The sequence below is a fragment of the Haliotis rufescens genome, unplaced genomic scaffold (assembly GCF_023055435.1).
Source record: "Haliotis rufescens isolate VD_foot unplaced genomic scaffold, xgHalRufe1.0.p SCAF_85, whole genome shotgun sequence".
In the NCBI taxonomy this organism is placed as follows: domain Eukaryota; kingdom Metazoa; phylum Mollusca; class Gastropoda; order Lepetellida; family Haliotidae; genus Haliotis; species Haliotis rufescens.
In genome coordinates, this window is record NW_025964378.1 from 1 (window position 1) to 22,755 (window position 22,755).

Genomic DNA, 22,755 nt, shown 5'->3' on the forward strand with positions numbered 1-22,755 from the left:
TGATATGGTGTTCCTTGGAGAGAGAGAAGGTATATATATAAGAATAGATCAGTTCTTGAGAGTGAAAGTTACATTCTAATCTAATATATTTCATCATTACAACAGGCTAAACTACACTACGACCGAGGGGACATTGAACTTGCGCACTATGCATCGCTCGAGGCTAAAAAGTACTCCTACTGGGCGATGGCAGTCGGGACGACCGTCTTCGTCACCATCGCTATGGCCATCATCATCATCCTCAGCTATTATCTGTGACGTCAGCATCGCCCTCAACTACTATCTGTGACGGATATGTTTTCAGTTACAGCTGCAAAACCAGATATTTAAAAAAAAAAGACAAACTTTGAGCCTAAATATATTTTTATATTTTTTTTTTAAAAACCCAGCCTATTGTAAACAATGTATTTTCCATTGCATATAATTTCGTTTTCGTCTGTTCACCCAGCAGTGAATGGGTACCCGTAGGATGATATGGCTGGTTGTGAACCTTGTAGGGCCTGACAGGCAGCTTGGGTTGTATACTCCCCAGGGAGCTGAGAATTGTTGAGTGCACACTGATCCATTTACTGGGGTAATAATAACGCTTTGAGCATGCCCATGTGGTGTGTGGAAATACGCGCAATATAAATGGTATATTATTATCCATACGTGATCATTTAAACTGTCGTTACAGTATTTTGATCGATTCCTAGTTTTATTAGGGGGGGGGGGGGTGAGAGAGAGAAGGCACAGATAGCTGGTGTGTATTAAATCGTGCCATTTCTTCACAGACTACAAGTTCCTCGTTCTGTGTGTAAAACATTTTCAGACAAGCATCATTATACATATGAGGAGCTTCTGTTTATGTTTATATGTCTCGTACACGACGGGAACAGTTTTCCTTTGTTTTATTTATTTTGTTCATGAATAAAACGGTGTTCACTATCTTTGTCTTTTGAGTGTAGTTTCGGGGCACTTTGAAGTGTCGATGATGCAATTGCATAAGTTTCCATGGCAAAACAATAACCTGCCACATCTTAAACTCGAGTTTCAGCTCTTGGGCTTGTCGTGGCCTACATGTGACCAGTGACGGAGCCATAGATATACAGGAAATACTTTGTAGCCATGGCGTGTCAACGTTATGTGGAACGAAAGCCCAATTTAAAGTGACGCAGTTTAAAAACCCACGAGGAAGGTATGGCGCTAACAAACCAGGCATCCAAATCGGGGCAATTGTGGGATTCCAACCAACGATTAGCGGATCCTGGCACAACCAAGTGGCGCAACTCTCCATGGTTATTGACCTCACATGACGCATGGGCGGATACAGAGAGGGGGGGGGGGGGGGGGAGGGGGGGGGGGGGGGGGGGGGGTGCGCACCCCCCTTTTTTATTTCGAAAATTCTGTATAAATTACCACCAAAGACAATAAATAGATCTTAATTGTGCACCCCCCCCCCCCCCCCCCTTTCAAAAAGCTGTATCCGCCCGTGTTTGTCATTTCCCCACAGCTTATTAACTAATCAGCTGTAACTCATTTGCGCCATATTGCTTGATACCCGCTTCACCTATCTATATGTACACTTCAAGTTAATCATCTGGGTTTGTTGTTTAACGCCGCACTCAGCAATATTCCAGCTATGTGACGGCAGTCCGTAAATAATCGAGTCTGGACCAGACAATCCAGTGATTGACATTATGAGCATCGATCCACGCAATTGGGATACGAAGTCACGAAGCCTGGCCGAGGCAAGGGAGTTAACTGACTATAAGATGGACCACACGATCCCGTTACTCGTCTCTTAACACAACCAGGGCCGGTGGGGTAGCTTAGTAGGTAAAGCGTTCGCTCGACACGCTGAAGACCCGGGTTCGATTCCCCACATGGGTCCAATATGTGGATCCCATTTCTGGTGTCCCCCGCAGCGATACTGCTGGAATATTGCTAAAAGCGGCGTAAAACAACCATAACTCATCTGGGGGCACGGGTGGCCCAGCCGTTCAGGCGTCGAAATTCGCTGTGCAGAGTTGCGTTCCCTGAGCACGTCAGAAACCCAGTGATATGTATGTATTTATGTATGTATGTATGTATGTATGTATGTATGTATGTATGTATGCATGCTGAAATACTGTTGAGTGCGGCGTTAAACAATAAACAAAAATAAAAACATACGAGTCCAAATTTACTACCCGGATACACGACCCCCAATTACCCGACCCTACCCGAGAGGTCTCGAGAGTTGGGTACAAAATGTCCGATTGGGAATTGTTTTACTGTAACCCTGGCAAAAAATATTTCGATACATCTATAAAACGATCTGGTCATGCTTACACTGAAGTTGACTAAAGCTCAAAGGGCGGTCGGATATAGCCTAGTGGTTAAAGCGTTCGCTCGTCACGCCGAAGACCCGGGTTCGATTCCCGACATGGGTACAATGTGTGAAGCCCATTTCTGGTGTCCTCCGCCGTGATATTGCTGGAATATTGCTAAAAGCGGCGTAAAATCAAACTCACTCACTCACTGAAGCTCAAAACATAACAGTCCGAAGGAATTAGAGATTTTTAGGTAACCATGCAAGGAGTTATAGTAGTGATTTTTCTCTCTTTAAACAATATATCACGTGACTAACCTCGGTAGTCCTGTGGGTACCCGGGGCCTACTCAGTACCCACCCGACCCGAGTACCCGAGTACCCGAACTACCCCTCCCAGCTTTAATACATTAAATAAATACATAAATAAATGAAAAAAATAATCACAAAAGGCGCACACTTGTGTGTACATACTACATAACACCGTTTAATGATTCCAAATTAAAAACGCTGAAACTAACTGGTCAAATAAGAAGTGTAAAAGATATTTAACACACTTCAATCTGTCATGTGACAAGTGCTCGCCGGATCATGTGACAATGACGTCATAGTGCCAGCCAGCAGACGAACTAGGCGCGTTCGGAAGTCGTGAGGAGCACGCAACGTAACAGCAAGTCCCGCCACGGAAAATAGTGGAGACTTCTTTCGGGTGCAACTAGCAATATACACATCCTTCACTTTGGTGTGTATTCTATTTTGTATGGCAAGAGACTTAATTCATAAGGAATATTGGTCGTGCAAGACTTGCCGAGGCCAAGTAATGGCGAAGATCACCGAGGAAGATAATCGCCAGCTAATGAATGAAATTGATGAACTCAAATAATCTGTTGCTGATTGAATATATTTATGATTCATGAAAGTTTTAGGGAAGATATTTATAATTTAGATAGTTTTAGGGACATTTTTTTCTTTCAGATAGAACTGATTGCATGATTCACTAACGTTGCAAAACGCACTTTCGAAAACCATAATGTCTTGGCTTCCAATGTATTTAATACCTGATCTATTTATTCATTATTTTTGTGATTGAGAAGACTCTTTTACTTTTTTTTTATATAATTGTAGCCCTGACCAGACTTGGAAGTTGACAAAGCATCGGATATCGCTGGCACTATCCAAATACAACCTGAAAATGACTGAATTTTCCTCTGAACTTTTCAATCATGTAAGTGGTGAGCAGTTATCATCAGACAGGAACAGGAAACACGTGTCACCAAGACAAATACAACGAAACATCATTGACCTTGAACTGGGAGCAACCTCGCCAACAAAAACAGATGACAGGGCATTGCATGACTTTCCGGAATTTACATCAGATTCAGAGCATCAAGCGAATCTTAATTTTCATGAAAAATTGCTGGAAAACATTCAAACTCTGCCCTGTGAACCAAATGTTGAAGGAACGTCAGATTGTGATATAAGGAGAGCATTAAGTGAGCAGAGCACACCCATTAAAAAGATGAAAATAGAGATAATAAATGGGTATGTATTCAGGGTTTGAATTGTAAACATATAGAAGGGTCAATGACACTGTTACATTTGCAATGACACTGTTAAAACAAGTTGCCAGTACATAAGGCAACACTGAGAAATCATTTTACTTTTGACATAGATAATATGTGATGATGTTTATAATATGAAATATTGAACCAAATTTATTGTTGACTGGCTGGATTTATCTTATTGTTTGTATGTCTCTACCCCTGTTCTGTGAATTATTAAGGATACTCAGAGCCCTCAGATGGTCACGGTCTTGTGACTTGGTTTATTGTGTGTCGTACTCAGACGGCCTGAGATCTTGATCATATTGTCAATCAATCGTTTGCCTGTACCAGATTTGATTATTTAGCTGGCATATTGCTAAGTGTGGCATGAAACAGTGCACAATTATGCACAAAACCGCATAATTTATAATACGGACTGGCTTGTTAACAGGTTTATAAACAAATGCTTTCATGAAGTTTGTTTCTTCCAGAATTAATACAGTGACAACAGGCTTGGAACTTGAACATGAGTCTCCAACGTACACTGTTGTGTCTCCCAGCACAGATAGCCGGGACAGCACACATCAGATTAATCCAACACAGCTGCAAATGATGTCGACTATGGGAGACACGGGATGGTGAGGCCCCCTTCAATAGAACATATTTTTACATCATATTTATTATTCAGTCTTCAAAATCTGTGTTCCAAGTTAAGCATTTTGTTCAAATTTCATTTAAGTGTTAGTTCTAAGTGTTTAGGCAGAAAAAATAAGAATATAAATGCTGACTGTTGAGTGGCTGTCTTTGTCCACATTCTAATCTGTTGACAAGTAATGACTACGTGTCCAGGTCAGTGTTTGAAATAAAGCATGGAAGTCAAGAGTACCTCTTAATTTCTTTGTCATAAAAGTTAAAGATTTAGGGGTCCCTAGATTAAAATATTTATATGAACAAACATCAAGGATTCAAGGACACCCCTTAATTTCAAACCCTGCAGGTGAGCTACAGCTCGGTGGCTCTATGTTTAATAGGGTACTTGCGATTTGCTGATTTAGAGGCAAGGATATTTTGTTTGTGCCAAAGACCTCATTAATCAAGCTGCTTTTCTTCTTGAATATGTAATTATTGTATATGAATTGGTTTCTCTACAGGTATGAAATCCTGCCAGGAGATAACATAGTGTCGACCCCTGTGTCCAGGAAACAGCATCTACATGGCCAGAATCAACTACAGACAGTCAGTGTGCTATCTATACCAAAGACAACAGGGCTAACTGTAGTATCAGACCATCAGAGCATGACTACCACACCTGTCAACCATGAAGCCTGTAACAAGTCCAATAGCAACACCAACTATGTGTACACCCCTCATCCACGAAGTGGTCAGATCCTGTACATCACAGAGCCAAATTCCATGACCGCTGAGTCTCCCCAAGCCAATGTCCAAGCGATCACACCTCTGCTGATGAACAAACCTAACATGTCGTCCAGCTTCACCCCAGTATCACAGGTCAGACTGATAACTAAAAAATAGCATTAATAAGCATTGTTCAAAATTAAGGGTTGTCTGTGAGATTTACTAGTATGTGAATCGGGGCACCCCCTAATGCTTTTGCCTTTAAGATAAGGGTCATGACAAGGACTTTTGACTTGAATGTTGATTTCAAACACTGACAATCCTTGTGTGAAGTTAACCCACAGGGATGCAATTTGGCACCAGCCTGCTCGTCCGGGGCAGTGTTGTATGTTGAGGTATTCCAAGGTTTAGTAGAAACTCTTGCTTTTTAGGGGGTGTCATTATATGTTATCACTATCCAGGTAGGGATTCCGGGTTAGAAATTGGTCCCCAGTCACCAATGCTGGTTGAAAAAGGCGAGTAAATGGCTTAGATGGTCAGACTCAGTGGGTTGATGACTGCTATTAACTATTTGAACCTAGGAACCCTCTAAATCTAATAAAGTTACAGATTGATGTTTGATGTCAAATAAGTAAACCATTATTTAACATTGAAGACATTCATTTAATAAAAATATTTCCTATTCATTTATTTTTTATTGCAAAATCAAAACCTGTATCATAAACTGCCATGGTACTACGAATCCAAATTCAGGAAGTCCGATACAATTTGTTGGGTCAGAAGAGATGGAAAAATGATTTTGTCCTTCTGAGTTAAACAGGCTTTCGTACCCAGAGTTCTTTGCGTTCTACCGAGTACCACTTTCACAGGCCATCAAGATGTTTTAAAAGCCTACACATTTTGATAGACATAAAATTATGTTATGAAATGGTTAACTCTCTTTAAGAAAATATCCTAAAACTGCATATTTATCCTTCATTGACAAGGGTTGTATGGCTCCACTTGCAGACATTGAAGCCCAATGGAGAGCTAGTCATTCTGTTAATTTAATTTGCAAAGATATAGTTTTTGTGCTCACTTTCAGAGTTGCAGTGGCATATTTTATAATTACTGTATGCTGAACAAGCAACCTGAAAGGTTTTCCATCTACTAGTCTGCTCTGATTTCAGAGCGTGTTTGTTTACAAACAGAAACAAGTCTGATCACATGATATACAAATTAGCTTGTGGCAGTAGTGTAATGCTACATCACTGCACTGGAATGTGAGATTAACAGCATGCAGTGTTAGAAACTGGCACCAGTCCTGTAGTCCTTGCCAAAGTGCCCAAAACGTAAGGTATCATAAGGACTAGTAGAAAATTGCCAATTTTAAGGGTTTTGCTATATGTTATCATTTTAAGGACTTGTGGACAATTATTGGCATGTCAATAAAGAGTTAAAAGGTCAAATAATGATTGTTGCAACACATACCACCAGTTGAGCACTGAAAAGACTTCAAGTAAATGGCTGTGGTTAAGACTTGAGAAGGCTAGTTGTATGACTAAAGAGTAGGATGCAGCATTCTGACAACTCTCATAGATTGCCACATTTGCAGTACCACATGACTGAACTGAAGGCCATGTTCTTTTATCTGTGGTCCCTAAGCCATCTTTTTCATTGACTAGACAGCCAGCTACCTGGCACACTGACAATGGCACAATGGATGGAAATATTTACGTTTTCACTGCTTATTTTCACTACTAATTAGTGTTTGGTGTAACAGTTGTCAAAGCAAACATTTAAGGTAAGAATTGATATTTTTAGCTAAGGGTGCGACTGTGATCAATACTTGTGCCACTACTACTAGATATAACTTGCTGACTGTACCAGGCAACTTACCTTGAGGGCTGATAATATATACATGTACATTAGGTTTTATTGTCCTGAAAAGTTCAAGCGTAAATTACTTGTATTTTACAGATTTGTTCTCAGAGCTTGGTATTGAATAGCAGTGGTGAAGAGAACACTAGCCCAACAGAAGCTGCACCAGTCTCAACATACAGTTGTCAGGATGACTCCCCTGTGGATCCTAATGTTCAGGACTCCTCCAGCTTCCCTTTATTGAACTCCCCACAAGCCATGGATGAGGAGCGAGAGTCACACAACATGAAGGAAAGGAAGAGGAGGTACATTTTCAAATTTAACAGTCGTCCACATTTCAGGACACATGCTATTAAATAGGTCCACCATTGATAACCACGTATATTTATGTGTTAAGAAAAACACAAAAATATACAGGTCATGAGGCATGTACATTTTGAGGACCTATATAATTTATTTGCAAAGACCACACAAGATCTTTAGTTTCAACATGCATACGCCTTCCCATTCACTGTTCCAATTAGTTTGTGTCACTGTACAGTGTAGAAGCTGCTGACTGGTGTACATTTTGCAACTACTGTCATCTGTAAATGAAAATATTTATATTGACAGGGCTAGAATCAAAGAAGCATGTGACTTAATGCGACAACTGGTGCCAGGAATGTCAGAGAAAACGGACAAAGCAACTGTGTTTGAGTTTGCTGCCAGATACATCTACTTCCTCAAGAACTTTGTAGGCACTTCCCACGACAAGGTAAAATGACCAGGGCCTAGTTCCACAAAGCGGTCGTATCGTTAAGGTTGTTTTGTGGTTCCTAAGGTATTCTTTTGTAGCCAAAGCAACACTTTATGAACAAGCATTGTAATCATGTGAATCAGGCTTCAGGTTCATATTTAATTCTTGACTGGTCAAATCACTGAAGCATGTTATTTTCTACGGGGTATGATCATGAGGTTTGGAAACAAAATCCAAAAGTTAATTGAAAAGCTTGTAGTCACCAAGATGTTTTGCAAGGAAGTATCCACTGACTATGTGACTTTGTGTTAAGTCATGAGCACAACACATAGAATTTGATTAAAGATGTTACAGCTGATGCCTGCACACAAACTTAGTAACAGAAATCAACAGAATAAAATATTATTCATTTCATAGTACAGTCAAGTCCCGTTATTCTGACAATGATGGTTGCATATGATTATGTCGGATAGATAGATAACGATTCAAATATATAATTAAAAATATATAATAAATATTCATATTGTCATGTTACATTGTTGGCGGGATATGTTTTCTAATTATGCAACCTCTAAAGTTTAACACAAAACATCTGTTACGGACTGTATTACTTATTCAAATACTTTTAAAAGCATAGTCTGGAATGGAAGTCGCAACTTTGGAACAGGTACCGCAAAGCTTAAGAAAGCTGCTTTCTAAGTTGCTAACGTTGACTTCCTGTTGGTCATTTCATTAGGCTGTGTACTCGGGGGCTGTGTACTCTGGGGCAGATGACCACAGAGTAAGCTGATTACTGTGTCGGATTAACAAGACTGATTAATGAGTGATTTCGGTAATTCGTTGCAAATTAGGTGTGTTGGAGTCTGAGTGCGAGACTGTCGGATTAACGGGTGTAAATAGCACTGATTAAATCGGTTCCAATCATTAGTGTTGGATAAAGTCGATTGTCGGATTAACGAGTGTTGGATTAACGAGACTTGACTGTATAGTGGTATTCCTGATACGCTTCCTTCTACGATGGAAAAAGAGCATCAGTGACATGGACTATGCAATCTTATTAGGTGGCATTGATTTAAAACAATAATGTAAGATATTGAAAATTCTTTTCTAAGGTGTAGAAATATCTAAGTCATATGAGTAGCTCAAGAAAATAACAGCTGACTTATATGTGTACATGCGATCAGTTGAAATCTGGCATGAAATGTTAGGAATTGTTGCACTAATGTAGAATACTAAACTCGTTCCCGTGTAATACCAATTTTATGAAAAGAGTGAAAAGTTTGCTTTCGCTCGTCAGATACCAGAACTATTCAAGTTTCAGAAAATTGGATTTACACGGGAGCGAGTTTAGTATTGTATTTATTACTTACCATTTAGGACGTTTTTAGAATTATACTGTTGAGTGTGAATAGGCTGACACTTACATGATCCATGGCATAATCCAATTGAGTTTTAAAGAATAATACTTCAAACACGTCAAAAGTTGAAACGTATGAAGTTAATACCATACAACCGTCCATCTTTAGAATTCAGGTGTCCGTTCCACAAAATTATCGTAGCGCTAAGGTTATCGCAACTCACATACTTTAACTTAGACTAAAGAATGTCGTTGTGCTACAATCGCCTTGTGAAACGGGGCCTTGCACCTCAAAGTTGACAATCACATCACAATACCCAATGATGTAATTTGTGGAATTTTGTAGCAAGATCCATAGGCAAAACAATGCCATGAGACTTCAGCCTAGCAACAAGGTTGCTGGGGTCATCAAGTGTGCATAAACTCCTCTCAGTGATCTATCATCTCCATGCGCAATGTCGTTGAATAAGCCAAGGGATGTTGAGAGCTTTCAATATTTGTTCGTGAAATGTGTTCCCAGAGTACATATGCACGCTTTTTGGTATTACACAATGTGGAATACAGCTGTATGTTTAATTAAACGGGTGATCTCTTCATCGGCAAGTAATAAAGATGTTTATGAAATGCAAAGAAAACAAAGAGGTTCTGGTCAGTGAGTGGCCCTGTTGGATAAACTCGAAACATACTTCCTCCATGTAGTAGTTTATTAGTGGCTATTCAGATTTAGTACTCAACAGTTAAATGAGTTTCTTCAGAAAGAACATTTGATTTGCTCATGTTGCTGCCTGGATTTTTGTAAAAAGAGTCCATGCTGGCTATCATGACCAGTACATTGTTTTGTCTTAGATGTACAGATGCTAAGTCATTGATTTCTTTATCTAGGATTTCCTGATCAAGTACAGTCCATACTGAAGGTGGCCAGGACAGTCAATTGATGGGTGGAAAGAAACATAAAGGAACAATTGAAAGAAATACATGCATAATCCAGCATATTCAATAGGATATGACGTGGAGAATTAAGTTTAGAAGATTATAAGAAAATATGCTCAATTTGTCTTTAAGGCAAACCATTTCTTATTACTTTTATCATAGACATATGCAATTGGATCTCTGCTACTTGAGGCAAGAAAGATACATACTTTTATGCACGAATTGACGGAAAGCAAAATATATGTGTTTTTGCATTGGACAAAATATAATTCTGAAAATATTTCTTCATCCACATATTTCATTTCTGTTTTATTTGTGTGTAATCATTAACCTATAAGCTGTGCAGAAATGAAACTTACAGGGCACTACTTAGTCCTTGTGTTGAAAGAACAGTTTGATATGGTCTTGTTTGGTCCTAATTAGCATCAGATATTATGAGCTTAGAAAGTGTTCAAAGGGCTAGTGCAATTATGAACATCACAAGCCTTTTTTGAAAACTAGATTTTACCTTTTCATTGAGTCAATGGGATTATTTCTAAAAAGTATTTGCTATGGTTATTTTGATAGATAAAATAGTGTTTCAGATAACATGCTGTTCACAAACATTGGGTTCATACGGGGACAAAAGTTGTTTATTTATAATGAGCTTCCTAGTTACAGATGTGCTTAAACCATTCAGACTGGCAAGGGAAGTGGTGGTTCGGTTTGTGTACTGGAAACTAGTATTTATTTTATTTCTTGGCAACACAATGTACTTTGTGACTACCTACAGTCTGCAACTGCAGCCATTACTCTGAAGCCTAGTCTAGTATTAATATCATTGGTTGATTGAACTCATTTGCATGTTGTATAATATTAATAGTCATGGATATGTTGAGACTGAACTCTACTGAAAATGGTGACAAACAACAATATTTGTCCAAAAGGAACTTTTATACTTCTCACCAACGATCTGAGAAACTTCTATTGCAACAAAAACATTACGTAGGAACAAGTTTGTGTCCATAGTTATGGCTGATAAGCTTGGGTGTTGATTTTATTGCTACTGTTGTAACTATGAGTCTTTGACCAGTGTTCTTAGCTGATAGGTGTGTTACAGTATATTGAAGTTATGTTTATCTATTAATTTGTTTCTGTTGAATTTGTTTAGTTGATGGTGCTATGTATTTATGTATGATGTGAATCAAAGAAGATTTAGTTACAATAGTGGGCCTGCACAGAGGATGCATTGCATGTTATCTTTTTCTGATGTGAGGTTGATATTGATGTCATACTTACATTTAGAGTTGTTAACAATAAACAGTTTTCAGTGTTTGAAATTAAGCGCCAAGGTCCCAAGATACAAATATTAGAGATGCACACCTCATCCATAACAGCACACAGAATAACAACTCATTTCAATGCATAGAATACCTTAACAGCCACATTGTCATACATCAGTCGGCTAACCTTGACAATTTCTGTGAGGCTCCATTTGTAACAGAGGAAGGTAGGTAAATGTAATCTTAAGCTGACAAAGTATACACAGAGATCATTAATAATAACTTATTCATAAAGTTATTGAGTACTAGATATCATCATCTTCCCGAGGCAATGGAGTCCAGTTTCTTACCCTTGCCAAACAAGGATGGAACTTTGTGTCTCGATCGTTGCGCCACCAGTGGCATTATGAGTTATGTCCCTTCTATGTCCATCCTATTGACCAATCAGATTCCACCTCTCTTTATCACTTGCTTTTGCTTCGAACAAGATGGTGGTGCCCAGTCAAGACAATCTGATTGATACTCAAGATATTTATTGAAATAAAGTGGGCCCTGCCTCGCTAAGTACATCAAATCACTTGAGCACCTTGATTAAGAACTTGTGAAGGTTTAGAAAACATCTGTCAATGTTCAGTTGATGGTACACATGCCTTGAAAATCTTTCAATTGAACGAAATCTGCATGACATTCACCATGTTTATGAACGAAATGTCAATTTCAGTACACGACTTTGATTGGCCTATGCATAGACTCGTTAGTCCAGCCAAACTGGAACTCCATAATTCCAGCCTAGTTTGGCTAGGGTGGAAACTATACTTTTATAGTTGGTTAACTCCCTTGCCTGGATGCCTTGATATTAAGGTGTGAAACTTAAAGTTATCTTAACACTAGCATACAGTAAAATTTATATTAAGGTAGTAGCATTACGTTGACTGTTGTATGGACTATGTACTGACAATTATGACTAGAGTATTGTTGATACATACACACTTATTTAACCATGTGAGAATGGTACAGTTACTTTTTTGCCAGTTTTAACCTTTTTTAGATCTATCTGGATCCTCACTGGCAGAGATTAACTTGTTGTGTTGCATGGTAATTGTAATGTTGAACGTCATGTTGATATAAAGGAAGATAACTGATTGTTGAAGTTGAATTGATGATTATTATTTGAGAAAGCTGTGATACAGAATAAAACAATTCAAATGAACTTGCTTCTTTGTTAAACCTTGTCCAATCTGGTATAATGTGTTGAGACTTTAAACACTTGCTATGGACATTGTCACCACCTTTCAGGCATAGTAAGATATGTTGGAACTATTGTTCGTCATAATAGGTGTCATTGGATTGCATGGGAGGACTCAGTGACTTGGTTGATTGTATCATTATCATACCAAGGTACGTTGAATGTTGCTCATGATATTACCCCCTAGTTTGTCTAGCCAGATTATTATTTGCCGGATGCTGTGATATTGCAGGAATAGTGCTGACTGGCATTAAAATAACCCAACAAAATACTATTACCATATTTACCATATTAAGCGCACTACTCCAATAAATTTCCCCTGAACAACTTCTACAACAATCTGAAAGATCCTTATTGAACTAAAAAATGTACACAGCTGTCCATATTTTGCATGTATTTCAAACTTATTTTTATGGAATATACAGGAATTGTCCAGTGATTATTATTCACAAATGTTTGAATTTCATCAATGTTTTGATAAGTTTGCTCTTCCCCTTCCTTTGTCATCCGTCAACTTTTAAGTAATGCCTATCAAACAATACCGAGCTCTCTAGCCCAGGGCTAGTACAAATATCCCAATTTCCCATTGTTTAACATTACAAGGGCATTTTATCTTTACCGGGGCTAGTAAAGTTTGAGTTTGGTTCAAACCCTGTGGTTGCCCATTTAACTACTACCCTGTTTTGACACTGACCAGAACTTGTCATTGGTCCAGAGGACCAGCACATTGATCTTTATTAGACAAAAAAAGGGTTTTAACTGATATAACTTCATGGCATCAACTGATATGGGAGCACTTGGTATTGTGATGCACTGGTGAAAAAGTTGAAATCAGTAAAACGTTTCAGTCCATAATACTACAGAGGAGAAGACTGAAAAAGGCAAGCCACTCAAAAATGATGTGCGTCCTGGACCCATTTGCCACCATAGCTTTGTTTTGAAAGTGATGTTACAGGCTCCATCTCTCTCATTGCTAGCTTAGCGTAGAATTTCTCTTCCTCACAAGATCTACATCCAAACTCGCGGACTCATACAAGCAAGACCTTGATAAATCACAAGACTTCTAAATCATTTTTGAAGTTGGAAAAGTGTTTCCAGAGTACTAAGATGGGGAGGGAAATCCACTTAAGACGTTCTGTTTTTTTTTGAAAAGTCAAAGTCAATTTGATTCCATGTCTCTATTTGGACTTGTGTCATTTGAGCCGGACTCCAAACAAGGCTATAGAGGCGAAAGGTCATAATAAAATGGAAATATGATCTACAGGATAATCAAGGTTGTTTTACAAGTGTTAGGGATTCCAGGTTGAAAATCATTGTGATGAAATCGTGTCTTACAATTGTCCTGTGTGAGTGGATAGCCCAGTAGTACAGGTTCATGCACTGAATTGAAGCTGGCAGACACTCGGTGATCAAGGCATGTCTGGATCTGAACCCACGACCAACACATCTATAACCTAATTTCAGGTTTAGCTTTCGGAACATAAAAAAACTGGGGGGATTCTGGATTAGAATTGTCTCCAGCAACCTCTGCTTGTCATCATAAACGACATAATGGAGCAGGTGACCAGGCTACGTAACTTGGTTGATTGTATGTCATCGTACCCCTGGATTGTTGGTAATAATATCAATCACTGGATTATCTGGTCCAGAATATTATTTACAGGTCACTGTCATACGGCTGGCGACAACAACAAACAAACATTTATGCCTTGGTCTACCCCAAACTGCTGGCAACAAAAATCACATACCAACAAAGTGTATATTTGCAAATATGAAATTTATTTTACAGATGATAATTACATTGTAGTACGATTGCGTGTATCATGAAATTTTGATTCAGCAATGACCTTAAAATGTTGACGACATGATCTTGATTCTCTGTATGAAGTCTTGGCATTGTTCCTCGTCACATGATAACATGAAAACAGCTCTACCTCATGTTAGATGAGCAGGAAGTCACTTGACACAGGCAGTCACTTGACACAGGCAGTCACTTGACACATAGGTACACAGTCACAGATTACACTTTGGGGAAACATTTATCACGTTCTGGAAAGATTTCGGCTGTCTCTTTCCACACGATCTTGATACATTGTGACAGTTAGCTTCAAGTCATCATAAATCTGTAAATGAAGAAAGTGAACACAGTGAAAAAAGAAGCCAATGCTGGGAGTTTAAGGCCTTTTTCTGCCGTGAAGAGGATCCGGTTTTCATTTTGACCCAGATTCAAGTTTATTGGCCACAAAATGTACCACAAGCTGGAATATTTTGTGCATATAAATTCCCGAACAAGTACTTATCATCTGCCAAGCAGATCTTTATAGTTTACTTGCCCAGTTTTATAGGTACTTTTCATTTATTTCTTTGAACAAAAAACAGGCACAAGGGGGACTGGACATTTATTAGGGAGTGTGGTCTTCAGAACTCTTATATTTTGCCAACACACACCTATTGCATGTGGCAAAAACATGTTTAAATTTATGATTATTGTATTTGAAGAAATAGAATGTCATTTTTTCCCTTAGTCCTTTGTGAAATTTTGTCAACTGATCCCCAAACTAAATTCCTGCTGATTGAGATGTTGAAACATTTTTCTAAACAATGCGTTTTATTGCATGAAAACAAAATTGAAAATGAGACTGAACAAAATGAAAAAATAACGGTCATATGCATGCAAATGATTTTAATTATTTGTGCATATTATTTACACTTCCATACCTGTTATGTGAGATCTAGAATCTGAGCATACATAATATCCCACAAGTTATGTCCAATGACTTCTGATTTCATATGTTATTTTTAGGGAAACAAATACGGTCCTTCGGAATAGTTCTGCCTTTCAGTCTTGGTGTCATGAACTTCATGTAGTATTGCCCATAGAAACAAATAGGGAGCCAGGGACGTGTCATCTACTGAAGATTTTTGTCAGGGACACATTTTGACAGGATTTGATGTTACGGGAGAAGCTTAATCTGATGTGTTATAGTTATTTTTAGTACATAGAAGATTACTACACGGGTGTCTGTCAGATATCTTACGAGTAGTTTCAAACAGTATTTAACAAGAAAAGTTAGATACGTTTCGAAACGAGTTGTAAGATAAAAGGACGGACACAAGTGCAGTAATCTGCTTCTTACCCTAAATCGCACTTTCGTTAATTTTGACCGACCAATGAAATGACTGACAAGAAATCGACATTAGCCAATCAGAAGGCGGCTTTCTCGAGCTTTACGACACTGGTTTCAAACTGGCGACTACTTTCAAAATATATTTTGACATATTCTCGATTAAAAATGTTAAAACTGATAAGAACATTCTGGAATGGCTTATAGATGGCCTGATTGGTTGCATGGAAGGTCGTTCTGACGTGACCCTTAATAGGATGGCCTCAGATCTTTGTTTAGCGATAGCGAGTACTAAGATCTGATTTTAATGAGATTGACATATCTTTGACACCAGTTATCTCAGTGAGTTTCTCACCCAACTGTGTGTGGGAAAACCCTATCTCAGCCACACATGGAAACACAGATGTGAGTGTAGACTGACCTTCTTGTATGTTATTTGTTCCTTGTGATCATGCAGTGCAGCCAGGAGTTGGTCGATACTGACGTACGGCAACCACACACACTGGGCATTCAATCGACAACCCTGAAGTCAAACAAAATCAATTAGCTACATTCAAGTATATTTCTCACTGAAGATCAATTGACCCTTATTTCCAGAAGTAACGAGTTTCATGGTCAGCTAAGTGCCAAAATGTACAGACATACCACAGCTAAGAACAAAACCTGAATAATTATAGGATGACGTGAGTGAGTTTGGTTTAACGGCACTTTGAATGGTGTTTCAGTTACATCACAGGGTATCAGCTTCACTTGGGAGGAAAGGACTAAGTGATGTAGGTCTTGGATGTTTACCACCTTTGTGAACACCATGAACACGGGCAGTGTCTGAAATAACTGCTGGCTCGCCTGTCCGTGGCTGGTAACATTTTTGTCGGGCTGCATGAAATTTTCCTCCACCTACCTGACTGTCTGCCAGACAAATTTAAGACTACTTGGGCGGAAAAAAATTATAGTATTGGTTCTCAGGCACCGCCCGCATCATCATAAAGTTCGCTGCATGTTTCATTTGTATTTAAATTTTATTTTTTTTCATAAAAAATCCTTAAATTTTTCAAGTCCAACTTGTATTTCAGTATTTTACTCATCAAGGAATACATTTATGTAGGGAGGCCCTTTCCCAGGTTGATTGTACACCATTGTTTATTGATTACACAACTGTTTATTGGTTACATACTACTGAGGCAAGTCTCCCTATAGGATCAGTGTTAAGCCATATTCTACATTCCGTAGACACTAAGCAAGTGCTTATTACCTGACTGTACAGAAAGAACATGTTATAAATAGGCCCTAAGCGGTATTCTAAAATATACTAATATCTTCTTGTCTCACTGACAAGCCTACATTACCATTTCCAAAATAAAAAAAATTGTGCTCACCACAAAATTTAATGTGCATAAGATATGTCAAACTGCAGGTCTATAAGTTGTAATAAGTAAACTAATGAGACGAGCTTAACACAAAGTAACATATCAGATAATTTTTAAAAACAAACAAATTAATCCATGTCTTTTTTCTGGAAGCTGAGTAATAACACGCATGGCCTCACCTTGAGATTGAACATGATCCGGTCGACTCCTGCCAGTGTGTCGGTCACTGCGTGGATGTACTCGGTGGCCAGGGCTGCAGCCTCTTCCAGGAGGTCGTAGTTGATGTACACTCGCAGCAGCTCCGCACAGTTCAGCTCCTACACGCAGCAAATAGCCACAATTTTACCAGAACTGATAGTCTTGTACTAAATATTGTCATACAGCTACTTTTACGTACATATGTTTACAAAATATGCATAAAGATTATGTAAGATATATGCATAAGGAAAAATAAAGTTAACAGTAAAAATAAATTCACCCGCTTGGCATGTCCAGTCTGAGCATCTGTATTGGCTAAATAACTAAAATGGTCCATCGGGTAAATCAATGGCGACGAAGCCATTTGTTTAATTTAAATACTGATTTCATAACTTATCAAAACAGTTTTGCATTTGCAAAGGGAGGCAACTGTAATTTTTTTCTCAAAATCCGGACAAAAAGGCAAATGTCAGAAAAGGCAGGGCAGGCTGAAAAAAGATCAGGGCGCAAAACAAAAAGGTCAGGGCGCTGCGCCCTGCTAAAAATGCCTAGGGTAACACTAATATGTCAATTGATAGATTCAACTTTAATGGTAATGTAATGATATTTAATGGAAACCCATGGGTTATACCACCTTTTTAATCAACCACTGGAACAATTGCATACAACTGTATGCTCGTAACAAAAGTAAGAGAGACACGGCCGGAATTAAAGGGTGGCAGTCAACTAAAGGGACACACGGTCAGTCACACTTCATGGTCGATGCCCACCAGTGTCCACTATATGAAGGCTGTATCTTCAGTAAGACTTAAATACTATGGTGCTGTAAAGACAGTTAGGTGACTTTGATAGGCCAAAAGACCGTAGTTACAGGGTGGTAGTCAATGCTCCCCCCTGTCACCCTCTATGATGCCATAGAGGGTGATGCCAACTGTTTTTTTTCAATTTCAACGAAAGAATCCACACACAAAATACAAAAATTCTTTTGATGGTACTCCCTTTTGGGTGTAGATGCCACCATGCTCAGGAATATGGTGTATAAAATATCCACAACAATAATAAAGACTGCCCTATTAATAATTATTTACATTCAGAAAAGGCTAGTAAGTTCGTTTTTGACATACGGAAATCGGATATGTTGGTCTGAATGCTTGGCTCTTTTGTGACAAGAATTTAGAAGCCTAGACACTGATAGGCTGATTAGAAAGTGATAAGATTTTCACACAGAGAGGTACACCGTATCGGAGTAAATGTTTTGATTTTAATCAGATAATCTGTCCCTTATGAGACAATGAGTTGCTGATGAGTGAGTAAATGAATGAAGGAAAGATGCCAACCAGGTGTGAGAAGTATGAGGATTATTTAGTGTCAGCATGCGGCTGACTGCTTCCTACCTTGTATGAGTTAATAAACCAGGTGGGCAGGGAGAAGCCATGAGACAGCAGCTTCTCAGACACACATCTGTGGTAGCGGGCGGTGCTGTCCTCGTAGCTGTTCAGGTAACACTGGAGCAGGGTCCAGGCCTGGTCTGCTGCACTGTAACATACAGGAGCGAGGAGATCGAGGTAGTGAGGAGGTCGAGGTAGTGAGGAGGTCTAGGTAGCGAGGAGATCGAGGTAGTGAGGAGGTCTAGGTAGCGAGGAGATCGGGGTAGTGAGGAGATAGAGGTAGTGAGGAGATCGGGGTAGCAAGGAGATAGAGGTAGTGTGGAGATCGGAGTAGCGAGGAGATAGAGGTAGTGAGGAGATCGAGGTAGTGAGGAGATCGAGGTAGTGAGGAGATAGAGGTAGTGTCGAGATCGGGGTAGTGAGGAGATCGAGGTAGCGAGGAGATAGAGGTAGTGTGGAGATAGAGGTAGTGAGGAGATAGAGGTAGTGTGGAGATAGAGGTAGTGTGGAGATCGGGGTAGTGAGGAGATCGAGGTAGTGTGGAGATAGAGGTAGCGAGGAGATAGAGGTAGTGAGGAGATAGAGGTAGTGTGGAGATCGGGGTAGTGAGGAGATCAAGGTAGCGAGGAGATAGAGGTAGTGTGGAGATCGGGGTAGCAAGGAGATAGAGGTAGTGTGGAGATCGGGGTAGCGAGGAGATAGAGGTAGTGTGGATATCGGGGTAGTGAGGAGATCGAGGTAGTGAGGAGGTCGAGGTAGTGAGGAGATAGAGGTAGTGAGGAGATCGAGGTAGTGAGGAGGTCGAGGTAGTGAGGAGATAAAGGTAGTGAGGAGGTCGAGGTAGTGAGGAGTTCGGGGTAGTGAGGAGATGGAGGTAGTGAGGAGATGGAACAGAGTGAGGAGAGTGAGAGAGGAGATTGAGGACATGGTGGGGAATAAGGAGATCAAGGGATGTGAGCAGTTTAAGATGAGCAAGAAGATGGAGCAGATCATGAGGAGTGAGAAGATTAAGGGGGGGGAGGGGGGAGGAGATAGAGCAGAGTGGGGGGGATTGAAGTAGAGGGTTCTATGAAGCTGTAACAGACACGGTGGCAAGGTATCATAGATGCCATCTAACATACAGCCTGAACTCACGTACACTTTCTTAACGTGATGAAGAACAGCACTTGCCACCATTGTTAAAACGAATTCAGCTCGAAACAATCCGACATAAATTACCTGTTGTGTCCAAAATTCAAACCAGACGATAAACAACTTTTATTTACCTGGTACACTGTGGAAACTTCCTTATATGGGTTATTGCCTCAAAATGAATTCCTATTTTGGAGTATATTAGTGCATAGCTCGACCACATTGATCTGTGTACAAGCAGACCCACCTTTTGTCTCTCTGCACGGACCCAGCATTGAAATGATTCTCCTGCAACCAGTCCCACGCCTCCGATGTCTGGTCGTTGTCTCCGATCATGAAGTAGTTGCTTCCCTTGGCCAGATGCACACATCTTCCAGGATGACACACAATACATTAGGCAAACAAGCACACACAAACTTACAACCAAATCATTATTTGTTTTCAGCTTAAGATAGCTGAATCAGTTAGTATTTTCATTATTGTTCCCCATATTGTCATTTGAAGGATGTGTAAGCCACAGTTCAATTCAGATTTACCCTAAAAAACAATTATGATACAAGTGCCACCACAGCTGCTGGTAAAAGTAGGGATGTATTTTGTCACAAGTTAACATAAATATGCTAGACACATGCAAGTAGTAATGTTGCAGAAGTTACCCTTATATGTTTTGTCTAAAACTTCTAAATGTTGTGTATCCCCCCCATGGGGATGCAGACCTCCTCCCAACCTTCATCTGCATCATATGCAAATGATTAGGTTCTGTTACAGTTATTCTTAGTCTGTGTCTATAACACCAGATATAAGAGCTGGATCTCTAATAGTGTAGAGTTAAAGTCCCACCTGAGTGCCAGATTCTCGAAGACAGTGTTGAGTGTTAGGTTGAAGTACTTGGCAACAATAATGGCTCGGTCAAACAGCCCGGTGTTCACTAGGAGCCCCACCATCTCGTCGGGGCCTGGCGTCGGACCTGTGCCAGAGAGGAAGTTGGTCAGTTTTTACGCAGCTTCACATTGCTACAGCAGTGCCAGGGGAGGGAGTGAGTGAGTGAGTGAATGTTGTTTATCTCAGCAATCTTCAAGCTATATCTCAGCAGCCTGAATAAAGTCAAGTCTGGACCAGACAAACCAGTGACTGAAATCATGAGCAAGGCTCAACTGATATACAAAGACATGCAATCAGTCAAGTCACAGTGCCTGACCAACTAATCCTCTTCTGTCAGGACGGGATTCCCAACAGAGTACAACTATCATAGCCATGGGCCAGAAATTATGGGCCGCAACTGGACCCTAGTCAGGACAACTTAATTATTGAAACACCTTACATGAGAGCAGAACGATAGTTCCGTGAAACGGTGCTCTGGTTACACTGAAAACTTGTGATTGGAGATCAACTTAATTATTGAAACACCTTACATGAGAGCAGAACGATAGTTCCGTTAAACAGTGCTCTGGTTACACTGAAAACTTGTGATTGGAGATCAACTTAATTATTGAAACACCTTACATGAGAGCAGAACGATAGTTCCGTGAAACAGTGCTCTGGTTACACTGAAAACTTGTGATTGGAGATCAACTTAATTATTGCAACTCCTTCAGTCAGAACAGAAAAAATGTCCCGTGAAATGGATCTCAGGGCCCCGTTCCACAGAACGATCTTAGCGCTAAGATGATTGTAACTACCATACTTTAACATAGGCTTACGACAATCATAGCACTAAGATTCTTTTGTGGAACGGGCCCCAGGTAAATAATGACAAGTGAATTTAAATCCAGCTGATTGTACCCACCTGATGCAAGAGAGGGATCTGGGTTTCTGCGGATGAGGCGGAGACGGGCATCCACTAAGATGTATTCCTTCTCAATATCCACCAGCTCCAGAATCTCCATCTTCCGCATCACTGTCACAACATGAAACACACATGAAAATACTTACTCTGTACTTTATAGTACTTCTCCAACAGTTGCAGGACTGGGTTTAAAAAAAACAACAAAAAAAACAAGACTTACTTCATTTTGAAATTAAATATCTTCTTCAGTTGTTTGTTGTTTAGATCCTCACTCAGCAATATTCCAGCTATATGTCTGGATCAGACAATCCAGTGATTGACATTATGAGCTTCGATTCACGCAATTGGGATTGATGACATGCATCAACCAAGTCAGCGAGCCTGTCCACCTGATCCCGTTAGTCGCCTCTTATGACAAGCATAGTGGCCTCTTACGGCAAGTACGTGTTGCTGAAGACCTATTCTAATCCGGATCTTCATGAGTCCATCGGAATTGAGTACATTGAAATGACATAGGATTTGTGTAAGTAGTCATCTGTTTGGCACCATTTGTTGTCAGCGTGTGATGTTATTTATGTTGACAAAGAATAGAACTGAGGACCAAGTGGCCACCTTGGAGATCGAACTGTGGGCTGGTAAATACTCACAACTGTGTGCCTCCTTCTCTGCTCCGTCCAGGCCATGTTTTGGGGAGATACCTGGCTCATCCTCCTCATCAGACACCTGCATACAGAAGATGCTCCTGGTCACAAACACTGATCACCTGCACAACACTATGAGAAGAGTGATCCATGTTTTGCAAAAACACACACTTAAGTGTAACGACCAGCCAAAACATTAGCAGTTGATATTCCAACTGTGCGATCTGATACCAGGGCTCAGAACTTGATCAAACTTGCACCAGATGCATGTTGACATGAAAACTAAGATGCACCAAACAAAACCAGGATGCACCCTGGGCCCCGTTCCACAAATCGATCGTAGCGCTAAGATGATCGTAACTCCCATACCTTAAAACAGACCTATGGCAGTCTTAGTGCTATGTTCGCTTTGTGGAAAGAGGCTCTGGTCCCATAAACTGATAATAAAACATAGGCCTATTTGCTACCAGTAATACGTAAATTAATGACGCCATGCTTAATCAAATTTTGTTAACATGCACTACTAGACATAAATA

The 22,755-nt window shown here is 39.8% G+C and overlaps 2 protein-coding genes across 4 annotated transcripts in view; one reads left to right on the plus strand and one right to left on the minus strand.

The window, feature by feature from the left end:
* Positions 1 to 2,614: 2,614 nt before the first annotated feature.
* Positions 2,615 to 12,547, plus strand: LOC124146924. Its single transcript, XM_046517489.2, has 7 exons — positions 2,615 to 3,034; positions 3,418 to 3,834; positions 4,328 to 4,474; positions 4,988 to 5,345; positions 7,152 to 7,357; positions 7,665 to 7,806; positions 10,028 to 12,547. The coding sequence occupies exons 2-7, from the start codon at positions 3,485 to 3,487 to the stop codon at positions 10,055 to 10,057; spliced, it is 1,233 nt and encodes a 410-aa protein (XP_046373445.1). The 5' UTR covers positions 2,615 to 3,034; positions 3,418 to 3,484; the 3' UTR covers positions 10,058 to 12,547.
* A 1,796-nt stretch (positions 12,548 to 14,343) lies between these two features.
* The window catches only part of LOC124146922 (nuclear pore complex protein Nup160-like), a 40,248-nt gene continuing 31,836 nt past the window's right edge, over positions 14,344 to 22,755 (minus strand). For 2 of the 3 annotated variants that reach the window (XM_048390170.1, XM_048390171.1), the window contains exons 29-36: positions 22,226 to 22,301; positions 21,579 to 21,689; positions 20,633 to 20,759; positions 20,040 to 20,162; positions 18,668 to 18,809; positions 17,255 to 17,392; positions 16,130 to 16,231; positions 14,344 to 14,706 (exon numbers count right to left, since the gene is read on the minus strand). In XM_048390170.1, the coding sequence (XP_048246127.1) occupies positions 14,626 to 14,706; positions 16,130 to 16,231; positions 17,255 to 17,392; positions 18,668 to 18,809; positions 20,040 to 20,162; positions 20,633 to 20,759; positions 21,579 to 21,689; positions 22,226 to 22,301 (900 nt within the window). In that variant the 3' untranslated portion in view covers positions 14,344 to 14,625. The remainder of the gene's footprint in view (positions 14,707 to 16,129; positions 16,232 to 17,254; positions 17,393 to 18,667; positions 18,810 to 20,039; positions 20,163 to 20,632; positions 20,760 to 21,578; positions 21,690 to 22,225; positions 22,302 to 22,755) is intronic. The other variant, XM_048390169.1, reaches the window with a different exon arrangement.

Bases quoted from the DNA above. Each gene is read 5' to 3' on its own strand.
- LOC124146924 (XM_046517489.2), top strand. From the start codon at position 3,485: ATGACTGAATTTTCCTCTGAACTTTTCAATCATGTAAGTGGTGAGCAG. The intron at 3,835-4,327 runs GTATGTATTCAG...TGTTTCTTCCAG, and splicing joins AAAATAGAGATAATAAATGG to AATTAATACAGTGACAACAG. The intron at 7,807-10,027 runs GTAAAATGACCA...TTCTTTATCTAG, and splicing joins TAGGCACTTCCCACGACAAG to GATTTCCTGATCAAGTACAG.